Here is a 19,069-nt window from a genome sequence, read left to right on the forward strand (position 1 = left end):
GGGGTGTAGGTTATTTTATGACGTCAATAGAATAGGCACGTTAAAAGTCATGACATATAACCTTGTTTTGCTAGGGCAATATTGACAGCAACAGGGAAGAAACCCCGCCTCAAAGAAAAATGCCCCTTCCCCCGAATTTATAAACTTTCTGTTTCATGAAAGATAGACTCCACCCCCACCCTTTCCATAAGAGCCCCTGGAGATGTCTAGGGGGAGTAGCCACTAGTTATCACTTGAATAACAGGATGTCTTTAATGACCTAAGCTCTCGTAAACACCAATTGTTTCCAGAATCATTAGAGAAGTTAGATACTAGTCCAGGGTAGGTTTTATGCTATTGGACTATTAGAAAGCATTTCTTAAAAATCTAAATGAAAAATCCACTGCAGGGACGCTAGTATGGCTCTGAGAGACAGTGGTAGAGAACATTTCAGACAAAGCTTTTCATCCTGGGATAGATTACAAGGTACCTATCTTTCTTGTTATTGTTATTCTGTGCAACTTTTTATCTATTTATTTAGTTGTCTATCTATTTGAGTATGGTTATCTATTATACAAAAGCAGAAAGTATTTCAGACAAAGCTTTTCATCATGGGATAGATTACAAGGTACCTATCTTTCTTGTTATTGTTATTCTGTGTAACTTTTTATCTATTTATCTAGTTGTCTATCTGTTTGAGTATGTTTATCTATTATACAAAAGCAGAAAGTATTTCAGACAAAGCTTTTCATCATGGGACAGATTACAAAGTACCTGTCTATCTTTCTGTTCATTATTATTCTATGTAATTTTTTATCTATTTATTTAGTTGTCTAGCTGTATATATATCTATTATATTCATTTATTATACAAAAACATAAAGTATTTAGACAAAGCTTTTAAATTACACTATTATTTATTCATTATTATTCTTTGTACATCTATTTACAGAGTCATTAAAATAAACTGCGTTTTCTGATTTTTTGACACAACCAGAAGGAATACATGTTCTTGTTCTCTGTAAAAAAAACCTTAAAAAATAGATAGAAAATAATAGAAAAAGAGAATGTCTGTTTTCAAAAATGATGTCATCCTTGTTTATTAAATTTAGGTTTTGATGCAACAGACAATGGACAGAGACAGATAAAAAGAAGACAGACAAGTATTGAGGACCAGAGACAAACTAGTATTGAAGATCATAGACAAAATTTGACTCAAAGGTTAGTCGATGCATAGTTTTATGACTTATCGTAAGGAGGGAAGAAGGGTGATATCTGTTTATTATATCAGTCCACTAGTCCAAAACTAAAAACAAGATTTATTACGTTATTTTAAAATCTTAATGAATATGTGTTCATATTTTCCACCTACAATTTTATCTAAAGAAAGGGTATTTTTTTGTCATTTTGGTATGAAAATATGTGTATCGTCAATTGTCTTATCCCTTTAGATCTCTGTATGTATATGTGGTATCCGCCGAGGATAAATGGCAGACACCAGAGTTCAATTAGACTACGGCAGTGTGAACAGACGTGGACACCTTACTATAAAGAAGCTACGCTTCTCCAACAATCACTAAATAACAAACAGCATCTATTTCAGTTGTCCCTTTATTAAAGGTCTAAGGATTACTAAAGCTATATACAACAAACAATAGTTACACAGATAGGAATAAATAATCATAAATAAAAGCAATATAATACATATACAATAGTCAGTTTGGGCAATAATGATCCCCCATCCCGAGGGGCCGCGGGGTCTTCCAGAGGGCGGTCCAGGCCTGCCTGGGCGGTCATGCCCGCTATCGGCTGATTGCATGGACACCATTTCCTCGGCGGCTTCCCGGCCAATGGGAATGGCATCCCAGTCTACTGAAAAGTCCCGGGACTTGGCATGGGTGAGTCGGGCTCTGGCCAAGGCCTTCCTGTACAAGGTTGGATGGTACAGGAACACTTGTGACATCGCATTCATGGCGGCCCGTACACCTCCTTGTGCGGCTGCCAGGGAAATGATGGTCAGGTCCCCCAGCAGTTTGAGGATTAACAACAGCAAACACAGTATGGCTGCGCCATCTCCCCACTCGTGGATAGCTTGTCTGAACCCAGCCCAGACATCCAGGGCGGCCTCTCCTTCCTCCGCCAGTCGGTCGATATTGTAGGACACTATCCCATGGTCCCCGGTGGCCGAACAGCTACCTTGCTGAACGCATGAGCCATAGGACAGGCCGGTCAGCATGGCGCTTTTATACGCTGGGAACGCCAGCAGTTGCTGCCAGTCGTTCAACTCAGCCTGCGAATACAAGCCCCCTGAACTAAAGTCATCCAAGGGTTCTGTCAGCAGCTGCTTGGGCGTATCCAGCGGGGGTGGCCTCTTCTTAGGTGCGGGGGTTAACTCTATCCAGCCTTCCTCCGCGTGCACAGTCAGGGGGTAGGTGGAGGAGCAGGGAATCTTGGTGGCGTGGCCGCTATACACCCGTGTCACGGCGTCTACAAATCCTGTGGGTTCCACTGGTACTTTGTCCCAACATTCCTTGCTTTCACGGACAACGTATTTGTGGCGTTGGCAGGTAAGCTGGAGCAGGACATCTCCCCTCAGCACCGAGAACGTGCTCCCCTGGACACGCACCGGGTGGGCCGGGTCTAGTTGCTGGAGCTTCCAGCAATTGGCCGCTACTTCTTCTGCCGCTGTGCTTTTCATGCGTGTCTCCAGGGTAAATCCAATGTAACCTGCATGTATCTGGGCCTGCAGGGGGACATCAACATCCCTGGCCGATACTCTGGGCAGCGCTGCCGCGGCCGGGTCAGCTGCCACGAACAATGCTGGGTGGTTGGTGGCATGGGCCTCAAAGTCGCAGTTCACTATTGAGGTAGGGGTTGTCATGTTGATGAAGAACTGAGCTTGATGGTCAACCAGGAACGCATCCATCACTAGGCTAGGCTGGAGGCTGCGGATCAGCCTCAAGGGGCAATCTCTCCCCAGGTGGTCCCACACGTAGGTTGCTTCCCCAGTGATGCAAGACAGCTCGGAATGGGGACATTCTAGGGTCAGGTGGTCAGATTGAGACTCCACCCGTCCATCCTCTACTACGTAGGTCTCTTCCTTGACCAGCAGCCGTCGTTCCTGGAGCACTAATTCATTGCGGTACAGCTGGCCCTCGAAGTGGACGTCCTCCCCTTCACAACCCACCCCCTCTGGGCTGTTGACCAAGGTGCCCACCATATCGAGGGTGAAGAACAGGGGGTGGTTCAGCTGAAACGTCAGTGGCTGGGTCTTGCCTGGCAGCGTGTAGACTCGGTTCCTGGCCAGGTCTCGGCACGTTTCTGGATCAATCTTGGTTGGCCTCATGAGGGTGGGGACCGAGGTCACCTTGAGGTGACACCATACCCCACACCTGAATGTCCACTGGGACACGGTGAGCTGGCAACTGTATCCTGTTGTTTCTCTAACCTTGACTTGTTGCAGGACATGTACTTCATGGCCCAGGGGCACCTCCTGGTGTAGCGGTTCCGTGCTACACATCTTTTCCTTATTGTAGGCTGTGACGTGGGTGGGGTTGGCGCAGTCCCACCCTACCAGGACGTAGCTAGTTGTAGGCCACACGGCTGCCAGCAGTAGTCCCCACAGAACCATCCACTAGTGTGAAAAACTACCAGACAGCCATCTACCTCTCGCACGCGGCTGGGGATCTTCGGCTCGGGTCACGGCTGCTTCTTGGGGCTGGACACGGCTGGGCTGCTCCTGGCTAGATACAAATTTCCATTGAGCGTTATCTTTGTGTGTCCGGGGCACCCCGATACCCTCCCCAATGACAGACTGGCAGGCAACTGGCGCCTGCCTGGGTGTCGGCTCCCCTAGCCCCAAGTGGTCCCTTCCCTTGTCCATGGCATGCCCAGTGGCATGGGGCTGAAGTGTGGGTGGCACAGGCTCGCCCTGTCTCACATCCCTCCCCTGCCCTAGGAACTCAGGTGCATGTGGCACAGGCAAGTCCTTATATCCCCAAATTTCAATCTCCCCAGCCTCTGGTGCATGAGGCACAGGCAAGGTTGGGGTTTTACAATAATTTGGATACAATACATTTGTTAAATTTAACTTATCCTGGCTCGACTGGAGGTGCTGGGCATCTGGGTTCCCTCGGCTGGCAGGGGGCGCTGGATGGTGTATGGCTGGGCTCTCCCTACAGGCTGGTGGCGCTGGCTGGCTGGGGGTGACGGGTGTCACCCCTTCCTCTGGGACTGCTGGCTCGTTCCAGGATCCAGGTATCTTGGTGGCGGCGACGGTTGTCGCCCCAGGCACCAGGTGGGAGGCGCTGGATAGCACCCCCCAGTCATCGCAGGTGGCGGCGCCGGGTGGCGCCCCATACATCGACTCTGATGCGCTGGCTAGCGCCTCCTGCCTCTCTCGTTCAACGGCCGCCAGGGCCTCCCCATACACCGTCTCAGTGGCGCTGGGTAGCGCCCCTCCACTCTTGCTGGGTAGGCTCGGTCGAGCAGGCCCCATCATGTTTAGGCTAAAGGGCTGGGGCCTCAGGACTTCTGGCTCAGCAATGTTGTTGGGCTGCACAAACTCCGGCCCCAGATGGTTGAGGCTGAAGCCCAGGCCAACCCGGTTGGGCTCAGCCGCGCCTCCCAGCATGTTGATCCTAGCTGGAACAGTTCCAAACTGCGGCATTCCATCGGCTCGGCCCGCTGCGCTGGGGGCGGCTGCTTGCTGCGGTGGTGCTGGGGGCGCGCTCCCTTCCATGTTGGCTACTCTGCTGGGCTTTCCTGGGGGAGCGCCCTTGTCTGCAGTGCGCCTCCGGCCGGCTACCTGGTCCCAGTCGGCTCTGCACTCGGCCGCCGTGTGGCCAGCATAGTGGCAACGCTCGCACTTGGCAGGACGGTCACGGCATGGCTCGGTGCGTCTCTCCTCCAGGCTGACTTCCATAGGCGTCGGACAGTCTCGGGCTCGGTGGCCTTTCCCTTGGCAGCGGTAACAGCGGCCTGCAGTCTTGTCATCTGGGGCGACCTTCCCCATCTGGTGGAGACCCGGAGCCAAGGCGCCAATCTCCATTGGCTCCGACTCGTCGTAATTGGGCAACTGGACGCTGGCTGATCCTGTGAGCCCGTCGGTGGCGTCCACTAGGCACACACCCTCCTTCAGCTGCTTGGTAATCATTGTGACGGTGAACATGGCTCGCCTCGTGTACTCAGGTACAGAGGCGATCTCATGACTCATCATTTCACGTTTCACATTAGCGTTACGAATGCCACGATTTAATTCATCGATTAATAACTCGAGATCCTCATGGCTGTAGGCCTCCCTATACAAGGCACACTTTGTGGATATGTATGCTTGTATAGGTTCTGTCGAGTGTTGCCTGTAATCCCTGAAGGCTTGCTTCAAAGTCTGGGATTCAAAGGCTGGACGAAATAACATTTCACACTCAGCCTTGACTTGTTCGTAAGTCAAGGCTTGGCCTGCCTCGCCAAACAGATGAGAAGCCATTTCCGCCGCTTGCCCTACTAGTGACAGTAAAAGGGCGTTGCGGCGGTTGAGGGTGTCATGGGGCGGCACGCGGTAAGCCGCCCATGACATCTCGAGTCTGCGGATGTGGGAGCTCCAAGATTGCTTGGGCGGCCCTCTATACTCCGGCAGGTTACTCAGCATCAGCTTGCGATACTCGGCTGGAGCCGGCTGGGGGTCATCCTGGAGCCATCCTTGGGCTTGGTCGCCTCCTGGCGCTTGCGGCTGCTCCATCGGGTCAACGGTTCAGCGGCGGAACACAAAGTTATAAGGCAATAATATAAATGTTTATCACTTGCGGCTTTCTAGCCTAGCAGCCAACACTGTTTATCACTAGGTTGGTAGTTTAGTTACAAAGATATAACTTAGATGTACTTGTCACTAGTTTTTATTCTGAGTTTTTTTGTAGAGTAGGCTGGTAGGGGTAGATAGCTGTTGAGGGTCTGAACTGCTGTCAGGAACTGATTTGGTTTTCCTTTACCACACTATAGATAGGAGGGAGAAGCTGGTAATTCTTTATTTTCTAAAAATACATCTGTTAGATGCTATGGAGTAGCTCCGCTCCTGTGTGTGTGTGTGTGCGTGAAATCTCCTTTCCTTGCAGCGCGCTTACGCACCGTCAAATCCGCGCACACAGGTAAAACGCGCACTTATCCCTCAACTCGCTCTCTCATTGGTCCGCTTTGTCCGTTGAATTTTATGATATTTCCCGAACTCTGTTGCGCGACCCGTAAATGGCGCTCTGTGTTCCCGGTCGCTAGCTCCACACCGTGGGCGGACTTAGTCAAGTGTGGGTAGGAGGGGGGAAGCGCGTGAGGGGACGGGGTAAGTCCGTCCGTTCCCCTTGTGAGGAAGGGGGGAGTGCTGTGGGTTTGAGGTAACTGTGTGATGAGGTAATGGTGCCCTTTCTCCTTAATCCTAGGCTTATTTGTTATGTCACCTTGATTGTATTTTCTTCAATGGAGAGTGGGCCCCTCCCTTTCCTCTGGAATAAGGGGTGTATTTTGTTGTGCTGGAGGCTTGGGTGGTTAGATTGTTTATCAAGGCATTGTTATATTACATCTAGATTCTATTTTTGGCCTTATCACAATACATAACAGATTTGCTTACCAAGCCTGTTCTATTTTTAGTTTTATCACAATACACAACAAATTGTTTGCCAATCCTTGCTCATAAATCTATTGTTTAGCCGTCACACTAGGGTGGTAATCCCTACAATGTGATATAATATCTGCTTTTCTAGATGGGTGGCTGCGCTGTAGCCTCTCAGGATACTTGGAGTTGACGTAGTTTTCTCTGCTTTGGTACACTACACTGGTATGTTGGCTCGCAGCTCGCAGCTATTTGGCGTGTTTCAGCCTATCGGCGGCAGGGAATGTCCCGTCCTACAGCGCCATATATCCGAATCCGACTGTTGGCGGCAGGGAATGTCCCGTCCTGCGACGCCTCTGGTTCGAATCCTTGGCTTGTTTCAGTCTATCGGCGGCAGGGAATGTCCCGTCCTGCAGCGCCGTGTATCCGAATCTGGCTGATGGCGGCAGGGAATGTCCCGTCCTGCTAGCGCTGCTGGTTCGGATCCTGCTATCTCTTGCAGTAAATGTTGGCCTATTTTCAGCCGTTTGCACTTATTTGGCCTGTTTCAGCCAGTCCGCAGGCCTGTTTCAGCCCTTTGAGCGCTCAATTCTCCGTTAGATGTCGGCGCTTCTCGCGGTTCTCCGTCAAGTTTCGCTGTTTCACTTCCACAACTGCCGGATGCAGAGTTAGACCTTGCTATCCAGGGTGGGTAATTCAGGTTGCTGGTGTCAGTTTTGCCAGTTTCACTGCTGGGAGTACCTTAGCCTCAGCTGTGCGTCTGCTCTACACTTGTGGTTTGCCGTAATCTCACACAGCTGTCACCAAAAGTTGTGGTATCCGCTGAGGATAAATGGCAGACACCAGAGTTCAATTAGACTACGGCAGTGTGAACAGACGTGGACACCTTACTATAGAGAAGCTACGCTTCTCCAACAATCACTAAATAACAAACAGCATCTATTTCAGTTGTCCCTTTATTGAAGGTCTAAGGATTACTAAAGCTATATACAACAAACAATAGTTACACAGATAGGAATAAATAATCATAAATAAAAGCAATATAATACATATACAATAGTCAGTTTGGGCAATAATGATCCCCCATCCCTGGGAAGGGTGGGGGGAATTAACAATGCAGCTTAACCATAATAAGGCTGTCAGATTCAATCATTAATTTTAGGCATAGGGAGGGGGTCGGCAGACCCCTTCCCCAGGACTCGGGGGGAGGGCCGTTGGCCCTTCCCCGAACCCCGGTCAGGGGTGCCATAGGCATGGCTCACGGTTGCCGAATACCACATATACATTACAAATCTTATCTTAATTTACAAATAGAATCATATCCTTTATTTCCAAATGTACAATTTGCCGCTGAAATGAACCTATCATGTGTCACATTAAAAAAAATACAATCATATTATTGGCTGTCTTTTGACAAGGAGAGGCGTGATTGGTTTATTACAGCGGCAAATATATTTTTGAGGATAATGAAAAGAAAACGAACTAGCAGGTTTCGTCCTATTTTTACAGTAACTTTTCTCCTATTTCTAGCCTCTGTTTGGGGGGGGGGGGCAGGGTAATCATTAACATTTACATAATCTAAAATAATCTATCAAACGCTAAGTGAAAATACGACGAAACCCGCTACTTCGTTTTCTTTCAATGATCCATTTTTTTGTTAGGTCCATAGGATGGAATGGAGATATAACAGGATATTCAACTCTGGATGGAAGGCGTAGGAGAAGAAACCCGCAAGATTCTATTTTACAAGGTATTCTAAAACAATACAAATAGAAAGTCTAGATAATCAATCCGTTTACTTGCCCGGCTTTGCGTCATAAATTAAAGACATTAAATATGGTTCCTAATACTGCTATGTTAGGTAGGCGACATGTATATGGTTAAAGTAGGGAGAATGCATTGCCCATAAACAGGCGCAACCCATTACTATGTACAGTTACAAGCGGATGATGCCCTTGCAAATAAAATCGAAAGAGAATGCCACCCCAATTAGGTTATGGGTAACAATAATCAATCCATTAGTAGGACCAATAAGAACACAGGGTAGGAACAATCCGACTATAGTATTCATTATATAAGTGTACATATTCTAACACACTTTGTCCGTCTGTCTATCAATAATACGGAAAGTGCCATGTGTGACGTCATAAATATACGTCTGAAAAGGAAGGATGAGAGGAAAAGTGGAAAAGGATACCCCTAAAAAAGAGATTGATTTAGACGTATTTTTATGACGTCACAAAACCACTTTCCGTATCTCCTATAAATATAGAAAGCCTAGATTCTCAATACATTAGAGGACCAATAGGAACACAAGATAGTAACAATCCGACTATATTATTGATTATATAAGTGTACATATTCAAACACACTTTACCCAATAATGCTACAGGGAAGAATTGAATTAATTGAAATTTCTCAGCTTCTACATATATGAAATAGGATTCTGAAAATGCTTAAGAATATACGTGGATATTATGACAGGGGAAAAATTGTCGTCAATTTAGGTTGCTATTTATCCTCTCTATTATTAGTCAGTTATTACATCCAGTAGGAGGGAAGGAAATGATGTTAAGGGAGGTGGGGGAGGGGATCGTTATTTTAGCAAGCTATATGTTTAACTTTGTTAGAGAACATGATTATCATAAAATCCAAGTCATGAAAAATAAATTTATATAAATACTTTTTTCAGTCCGTTTCTTCGACTTACTAAATTTATATTTCTGTTCTTCACTACTTATGGATATTGTCAATCTTGTTCTAATATTTAGATCAGAGGTATAGTGCAGATATGGGACGGGGGTATAATAATACAAATTTATAATGTTTAGATCAGAGATATAGTGCAGATATTGGTACAGGGGTATAATAATACAAATTTATAATGTTTAGATCAGAGATATAGTGCAGATATTGGTACAGGGGTATAATAATACAAATGTCTAATGTTTAGATCAGAGATATAGTGCTGATATGGTACGGGGGTATAATAATACAAATTTCTAATGTTTAGATCAGAGATATAGTGCAGATATGGTACGGGGGTATAATAATACAAATTTCTAATGTTTAGATCAGAGATATAGTGCAGATATGGGACGGGGGTATAATAACACAAATTTCTAATGTTTAGATCAGAGATATAGTGCAGATATGGGACGGGGGTATAATAACACAAATTTCTAATGTTTAGATCAGAGATATAGTGCTGATATAGGACGGGGGTATAACAACACAAATTTCTAATGTTTAGATCAGAGATATAGTGCTGATATAGGACGGGGGTATAATAACACAAATTTCTAATGTTTAGATCAGAGATATAGTGCTGATATAGGACGGGGGTATAATAACACAAATTTCTAATGTTTAGATCAGAGATATAGTGCTGATATAGGACGGGGGTATAACAACACAAATTTCTAATGTTTAGATCAGAGATATAGTGCTGATATAGGACGGGGGTATAATAACACAAATTTCTAATGTTTAGATCAGAGATATAGTGCTGATATAGGACGGGGGTATAATAACACAAATTTCTAATGTTTAGATCAGAGATATAGTGCTGATATAGGACGGGGGTATAATAACACAAATTTCTAATGTTTAGATCAGAGATATAGTGCAGATATGGGACGGGGGTATAATAACACAAATTTCTAATGTTTAGATCAGAGATATAGTGCTGATATGGGACGGGGGTATAATAACACAAATTTCTAATATTTAGATCAGAGATATAGTGCTGATATGGGACGGGGGTATAATAACACAAATTTCGAGACACAACAATATTCAGAAAACTCTTCCAGGTAAAGAATAATTATTTATCGCATCATATTATAGTCAGCTTTCCGCGGATATCAAAATGAAAAAATATATTATTAAAACCAATTTTCTCAGCCCCACGTGGCTAAAGGAAACTGGTTTTAATTTTATGATGTTTATTTAAATATTCGTAAAAAACTGTCTGTAATACAATGCTATACATAAGTTTGAGCATGGTTAAGAACCGGTTCTAATCCAGCGGATATTATTCGAAAAAAGCATAAAAGAAAACATTATAGTGGCTTTGCGCCGGGACTTTAATATGATATAGCTATAAACGGTGAAAGTGTTTTAAAAACATCATAAAACACCTAAAAACATTGTTAAGATTATAGGTAGAAAAAAAGTTTAGTAGCTTCTTTTTTAATTAGACATATAAATGTCAGAAAGGGAGGGAACATTAGTAAACATCAAGTTATACCTGTTCCCAAAGTTTTAATGAAGATTCTCTTTTACTGACTTAAAACTGTAAATACTTTTCTCGTATTTATTCGAATCCGGTGGATAGGAACCATACGAAAAAACTATGTCTAGCATCGTATTATATCCAGCTTTCTACGAATATAAAAATGTACAATTATAAGATTAAAACCATTTTTTTAGCCCCGAGGTGCCGAAGGCACCGGCTAAAAAAAACATTTTTTTTATAATTGTAAATTCTATATCCGCGGAAAGCCGTTTATAATACGATGCGAGAAATAACTATTATTAAATCTTGATTGGTTGGTTCAAAATTACAATTAAAACAATTTAAATCTATAAAGTTTGATCTACAAAAGTGGAAAATTTGTTTATCATAATCGTCTTATCCCTTAAAATCCATGCTTTTTTCTAGGCCTGCAGTTGGAGGTCGGATACCGAACGGGTACGCAACTTTCCACCCTCGCCACGCAGAGGCTCGAACCTTTGACCAACAACTTCAATCACAACAGCTTAACAGAGACTTCTTATTTGCTCAGGAAATTGTGCTTGAAAAATTTATTTAGATAAGTTTGTAATCAGATACACTTTGCTTAAAAAATTATCTGTTTGGTTTTCTTTATTTTATATTTTTTTACTTATCTAATTTTCTATCTCCTTCTGGTTTGATACTCTTTTTTCTCTCTCTTTTTATTCCATCTCTCTCCTTCTTTTTTGGTGATTTCCCTTAAAGGTCAGAGCCCACTTCCTCTTATTTTTAGAAAATGAAGTAAAAGGGTGGGGGATGGGAAGGGGGTGATATAGTGATAAACTCCCCCCCCCCCTTTTTATTTTCAATTTATTTTTGAAAGTTGGTCGACTTTGGTCGACTAGGCACTTATCTCTCCCCTTTCTTCATTATCTCTAGTTCTTAAAGTACAATTCTGTCATTTAGACCCAGAATGATTCAGTTAGGTTTGGGTCAACCTATCATAATGGACAAGGGCATCCTGAACTATATGGTCAAGGTATATTATATCTATTTATATATAGTTAGGTTAGATTAATATGGGTCAACCTATCATAATGGACAGGGACATCCTGAACTATATGGTCAAGGTATGCAATATCTATTTATATACCCAGGTATAGTTAGGTTAGGTTAATATGGGTCAACCTATCATAATTGACAGGGTCATCTTGAACTATATGGTCAAGGTATATTATATCTATTTATATATAGTTAGGTTAGATTAATATGGGTCAACCTATCATAATGGACAGGGACATCCTGAACTATATGGTCAAGGTATGCAATATCTATTTATATACCCAGGTATAGTTAGGTTAGGTTAATATGGGTCAACCTATCATAATGGACAGGTTCATCCTCAACTATATGGTCAAGGTATATTATATCTATTTACATATAGTTAGGTTAGGTTAATATGGGTCAACCTATCATAATAGACAGGGTCATCCTGAACTATATGGTCAAGGTATGGTATATATATTTATATATAGTTAGGTTAGGTTAATATGGGTCAACCTATCATAATGGACAGGTTCATCCTGAACTATATGGTCAAGGTATATTATATCTATTTATATATAGTTAGGTTAGTTTAATATGGGTCAACCTATCATAATTGGCAGGGGCATCCTGAACTATATAGTCAAGGTATATTATATCTATTTATATATAGTTAGGTTAGGTTAATACGGGTCAACCTATCATAATGGACAGGGGCATCCTGAACTATATGGTCAAGGTATATTATATTTATTTATATATAGTTAGGCTAGGTTAATATGGGTCAACCTATCATAATAGACAGGGTCATCCTGAACTATATGGTCAAGGTATGGTATATATATTTATATATAGTTAGGTTATGTCAATATAGGTCAACCTTGTGGGTGCGAATGGGGCGTTTGTCCAACTTTAGGTATGGAGACCGCTCTTCTATGAGTACTACTAAAAACCTACTGTTACTGCAATACACATAGACATTCTCATCGTCGGTTCGTTTGTTTAGAATGCTTAACCCTCTATTCCCACAAGTATAATACGAATTTGGTTGAGCTGGTGGAAGCTCAACAAAAGACCCACGCGAAGTATTATGTTGCTTTAATCTAAGAATAAATGGTTGGTTTTGATATTCGATCAGAATTATATAAGTATATTAAGTATTAAGGAAGGAAAATGTTTTTATAAAGTGTATTTATATTACAAGTGCATAAGTTAAGTATGAAAATATTTACAGGATAAGTGTTAAAATTATAAGTAGAGTAGGACAGAAATGTGCCCTAAGTCCCAAGCAGTGAATTGTGCTAGAAGTGTTAGAACTCTAACATAAGGCCTAAGCTCAATTCATGCTAAGTACTAAGGGGCCTAAATTTAAACTACAATGCATGCCAAACAACTAAGTCATTACCTTTTAAAGCCAGAAAGAGAAGTTGATGGTAGGAGAGTCAATAAATAACTAACTGAATTTAAGAGGTACATGCTATAACATTAGCTTTGGACCAGGATCTTAGTGTTTGTCTGTACAATTAAATGTCTGTGTGTTAATATGTGACGTAAATCAGGCATGGTTGTAGGCATACATATTTGTACTGATTATTTACATGATTACTTTAACAATAAACATAATGTCTTTAATAAACATATAATATTAGCAAATCACATACAAATTACCATGAATAGGCTAGCGTTACCCATATATGGTGTCATATAGGTAGAGATAGGCCTATGAATGCATAAAAGGATACAAATATTGCCTTGGGCCTAGCTAAAGTAATTGTGTCTTGCGCCTGATTGCTACTGGATAATTGCAGGGCACACGTCAATCAAATGTTCATAATCTGCTCTATAAAGTGTTGACTTTATATCAAGCATAGATAGATAGTTGTGGATGCGAAGCATTTCTGTAAAAGTCTTATATGTACGTTCAAAGAATTTGAAAATTGAGGATCGCATCTCCAATGGGGGTAAGTTGTTAAAAAAGAAAAAAGAGAAAAAGAAAAAGTTTAGTAGTCCCAGTATAGGCATATATAATAAACTATAAGTATGTATTCCAAGCTAAGTTAAATACGCTTTCCATTAAGAAAGTAAGCTTTGCGTATTTTCATGGCTGGGTATACAAGATGATAAACCTCCCAAATAGAATACATTCTTTTCTTGAGGGGTTTAGTTTTATCTAACATTGTCACATCAATAAATGTTTTTGCTTTGGTTATTCTGGATAATTCAGCTTCTTCTGATGATGAACTGGGTGGTGAAGTAATCTCTTTCGAAGTGTAGACTGAGGTTGGGGGCGAGGTAGATATGTAGCTAAGGGCGTCCACTTGTGCTACCTCGTTGCCATTCTCGTCCAAGGTGATTGAGTGATTTTCCAGGTCATAGTAGAGTTGGTTGAGGTCATCGGTAGAGAGGGATAGTGTGCTGCTGGAGCTAATGTCACTATCGGTCTCCACTCTACTCTCTTCTCTGGTATTCAGGGCTGTATTTAACAAGAAATTCCTAATGGTGATGGACAGGTTCTCTGAGAATCCATCGTACTCCGGTGTGGTGATAATGTTGTTGTTCTCGTCTATAGCGTCAAGGTGTTGACAGGAACACAAACATAATCCGTCCAAGGTAGGGTGGTGGTAGGGCTCCAATACTCCATGATCATCTAGGTTATCTCCAGGCTGGTCCATGGTAGATCCTAAAAAGAGTTAGTGCGCGTGCTCCAACCGGTTCCTTGGGGTATCCTGGCTATGGTAATCTAAACAAAAGAACTTTTAATAATCTTTTATTAATCATTTTATCCCTGGGATATTATAGAAATTCTTTTCGTTACAGATAGACCTATAATGGATTGATTAGTTATCTCTATTTCTGTTAAATATAACTGTTTCCTGAATTTAAACAATATTTTATATAAAAATTATAAGTACAATTAGTATTTACATATCGTATTAATTTCGTTGGTTACATTACTCGTATATATGTATAAGTATAAGGTTTTACTGACAATAGTTGGTAACCCTTGTTTGTATATTTTGTATATGTACATATGGTTTATACCATTGTTGGTATTAGCTGTATTTCATTTTATTTTTAACATGAATAAATTTTAATCAATTTGAAACTAATATCTTACGTTACATCGCTGTCAAGTATACCTTTTAGACTTAATGTCTATGAAATATCTCGTTCGACGTCCGTAATTAAAATTTGCGTAACAATAAGTTGTCAACCCTTTGTTTATGTTTGGGCGGTCAAAAGTGATAGGGGTTGGATTTGAGCGAGGTTATAAATAGCTGGCGGCCCAATAATTATGCTCATTTTAACAACAATTGTCTTTGCGAGCGGAGCTTGCGTTCGAGTGTTTAATTTTACCGCTAGTTTCAAGAGAATTTATATAAAAGTGATAAAATATAGTAATTCGTTTGTTTTATATAAATGTTTTTTATGTTCTAGATTGTTGATACGCCCATTATTGCATTCGTTAGCCACTATTTAAGACTCAGGAAATATTTTTTCTTCGTCGATAAGGCCTTTATCACTATATTTTTGATCAAAAGTGGGTTAGAAACAATATGGGTATATTTTCAATCTACGACGATTTTGTTTTATATAATATTTGTAGTTTTGATAGGACATATCTGAATCATCAGGTAAATTGACGTACCTTGTTTTGTTTACGTTTTCCGTCTGCAAAAGTTAAATTTGTTCATCGTAAGCAAAACTTATATTGACACAGATATGTTCCATCATTTTATTCGTTTTAACTTTTGATTACAGCGTCCCTTTTTGTAATCAAAATTTATTGAATATTGACTTAAATCTTCTAAAACAATTTTGCTATAGATTTTAAAATAAGATTTTCGTTTTACTTAATTCAGTTATAATTACGTTTAATTAATAGGTTATTTACGTTACAAGTAACTCAACTGTATTTATTTTAAAATGGTCGCTTATGAAAATTATATTTAGCTAGCTTCATCGTAGGTACTTTTAAATAAGTAATTCATAAGAGTATGTTTTAGGTAGCTCAGTTATAGGTACTTTTAAAACATCATTAAAAATATTCAGATTTAGCTAGTACATAAGTTTTAGTTGCTTGATACATCATAAAGAATATGTTTTGATAGCTCAGCGATAGCTATTTTTAAGCGTTAAATTATGTAAGATTAATTAGACATTCTTTAACTTAAGTAAGTTTACTTTTAAATGATAAATCAAGGTTTTAATGTTTGGATAGCTTGACGATAGCTATTTTTAAGCGTTGAATTATGTAAGATTAATTACACATTCTTTAACTTAAGTAAGTTTACTTTTAAATGATAAATCAAGGTTTTAATGTTTAGGTAGCTCAACCATAGTTGCTTTAAACACTAGGAAAAAAGATTCGTGTATACAGTCTTTTTCATAAAATTAATTTTACTATATTGCCTTTCAGAATCACTAGTCCTTTATTTTAAATTTACATCCGCTCATTATGTATATTCCGGACAGCCTGGACGCGCATCAGAATATTAAGGAGAGATTCGAGGAGTTGATGAGAGCGGCTGCGGCCACTCTCGCCAATTCCTCGCTTCTCGAAACCTCCTTAGACGACTGAGTTCAGTGTACAGCGACGCGTCTGGGGTACCAAGCCTTGCTGACGTTGATGACTATGGGAGTACTTTCGATGCTGCAGAGTCCGAAAGGGATCAAGGGGAGATGTTTGGCAACGAGCATCTCTCACTGATGCTTAGTAGAACGATACAGATCATCTGGTCTCTCCTCAATTCGGTGATGCGGAATTCCTGCGGTGACATTGGTGACGATGTTGTCGGAGGTGATTCTGGGTCTGCCGAGTCGAGGAGAGACCAGAAGACGAGTCTGGACGCACTCAACATGGATGGCTTGTTCAACATGTTGTTGGGTTTAGGCTTATTTTCTTGTGCTCTCTTAGTTGTCTTCTTCGGCGCTGTGGGGCTTGAGACTTTAACTCGTTTAGATAACACCTCAGACAGGTCGCTGGCTCGCTGGATAAGAGATGTATGTACGCGCCTCCGTGATATAGGCGTCCGGACCATTGAGCTTCTTCACTGCGGTAACAGGACTAGATCTGGAGTTGCGTCGCCAACCGTGGAGCCGTCGGATACAGGCATCTACGAAGCCGCGTCTTCTGTGATGGATGATATTCTGTCAGATACACAGGTGAGCTTTTCTTCTTTTGTACTTTTTTTTTTTTCTGTTTTGTATTCTTTTTTTGTATAGCCACCCGTTTTGTCTAGTAAAGCATCATGTTGTTGCAGGATTGTTCTGTCCTATTCTCACTTCCTCAACGTTGACTTTCGGCTCTTCCATATATATCGCTCACCGCTTGTCATCGTTTTATGTCACCAGAGAAATCCGCTCGGTTACCGCAATCAAATTGAGATACCAGTTAACTTTTACTATAATCTTAATTAGCAAACTAATATTATTTCCCTCTGGGAAGGTTGAGAGTCTGCTCGTGCCACACGCTTCTCATTGGGGTTTTGAAGTTATTTCAAGACTTTAATATTTTCCTTTTGTTTTAGGCTCCCTCTGTTAGTCCATCAACTCCAGCCGAGGTGAGGTCCAGAGTTGGGCTGTTTGCTGTACACCGCCTATCTACCACCGAGGATCGACCTACTGGAAGTAATGTGCCTGCGGGATTGGACAACCCGTCAGGAAGTCCTGGCTTCCGCCCATTGATATTCGATCAATCAGAGCGTCTTTATGTAATTATAGATGCTTTAGTCTTTTCTATATTAATTTTCAGAAAGAGGCCGTACCTTTGTACACGTATTTAGAGGTGTTTGCAACTAAAATTCTTATATTGGTAGAATATTAACCTTAAAATGTATGGTTGCGTAAGTCCTTTTTAAACCGTTTTAAGATGTTAATTCTATTATAAAGTGGGTTGAGTTGCTACCTAATCATATAGCTTTACAGGATTTTAGGCATTCTCATTTCCTGAATTCTGTTTTAGTGTTGCGATTAAACTAATAAAATCTATTATATTTTAGGCTACGAATTCAGTTAACCTGGAGCAGCATTATACAACCATGCTAAGGTTTAGCCCGCCCAGTACTGGAGGGTCCGCGGAGAGATCCAGCTATAGTTCATCTCTATGCCTTAGTCGCATTGATTCTCCATCTGCAGCAGACCTTTCAGCGGTAAGTTTGCTAAATTCTTTTAATATTATTATTTGCCAAAATTACGTGACTTAAAGTAAAGGATTTGGTGGGTTTAGCTATGCTTATATACAATAATTTATTTTAACTATAGTTTTATCCCTTTCCAATGGTTAGTATTATGAATTTGGAGGATTTATGTGATAATCTTTTTTTTTTCTAAAAGTATCAGGATTGTCCAATAATCTATATGGGTAGACATTATTATATTTCTCCCTAGTATTTATTAAGACTTTCTGTTTAATTTATATTTCCTTCCTTATTTTAGGAAGCGGAAAGTACAATTCCTCTAGTGGACGTTTTCGAGATCGATATCCCATCCAGCCAGTTCGGTTCTATGGGTAGTGAGATTCAGTTCCCTTTGCCGGAGAGAATTGTTGGAGGCTTAGAACGGCTGCGTCTTACAGTTGAGACCCCAACCCCAGCCCTTCCGCCAGAGACTGCCTCAGAGACGGCTAGCCTGAATTCAGTTGTGCGTTCGTCAGATAATAGCAGGGAGGAGTCCGATGCTGAGGGTGTCCCTCTGCGACGGGGTTCTGCCGGCCCTAAGCGTACGCGTTGAAGTGGCGATTGTTAGCTTGGTCATAGACACTGCAATTTTATTAGACAAAAACTGTTCAGACATGTGTGACAAAACTCTTAATCTATGTAACTAGTCAAGTAGTGATCACTATTTAGTAAAATATTAGACGTTATGACTTTTATACTGTACAAGACCAAATAATTTACACCGTTGCTATTTTGTTATGTATATACATGTTAGCTTGTAAGGAACTTAGTATGTAAAGAAGTAATGATGTAAGGTTGTATTTTCTTTTGCCCATAATTTAAAACTTCATTTAATATCAATTACTTTCTTTGTAAGCGAACTAATTTTTTTTCTTTTCTCAATAGTATATTAACAACTTTAATTTCAGCCTTATGTCACAATTTATTCATTCTTGTTAGCTTTTAAGGGTTATGTATATATAGATATTTAATCAAACTTGCGCCTCAGTACCTTTTCTCTAAATTTCATTTATATCCATCCCTGTGCATTAATCGTGAATTTTAATTGTGCTGT

At 41.1% G+C, this 19,069-nt stretch overlaps 1 protein-coding gene across 1 annotated transcript in view; it reads left to right on the plus strand.

Moving 5' to 3' along the window:
- Window positions 1–392: 392 nt before the first annotated feature.
- Window positions 393–19,069, plus strand: part of LOC145331294 (uncharacterized) — a 35,179-nt gene continuing 16,502 nt past the window's right edge. The window contains exons 1-6 of the mRNA XM_080175911.1: window positions 393–465; window positions 1,091–1,199; window positions 8,235–8,323; window positions 10,307–10,388; window positions 11,240–11,369; window positions 11,759–11,831. Of these exons, the coding sequence (XP_080032037.1) occupies window positions 399–465; window positions 1,091–1,199; window positions 8,235–8,323; window positions 10,307–10,388; window positions 11,240–11,369; window positions 11,759–11,831 (550 nt within the window). The 5' untranslated portion in view covers window positions 393–398. The remainder of the gene's footprint in view (window positions 466–1,090; window positions 1,200–8,234; window positions 8,324–10,306; window positions 10,389–11,239; window positions 11,370–11,758; window positions 11,832–19,069) is intronic.

The sequence above is a fragment of the Acartia tonsa genome, chromosome 11 (genome assembly GCF_053477335.1).
Source record: "Acartia tonsa isolate MP-2025a chromosome 11, ASM5347733v1, whole genome shotgun sequence".
In the NCBI taxonomy this organism is placed as follows: domain Eukaryota; kingdom Metazoa; phylum Arthropoda; class Copepoda; order Calanoida; family Acartiidae; genus Acartia; species Acartia tonsa.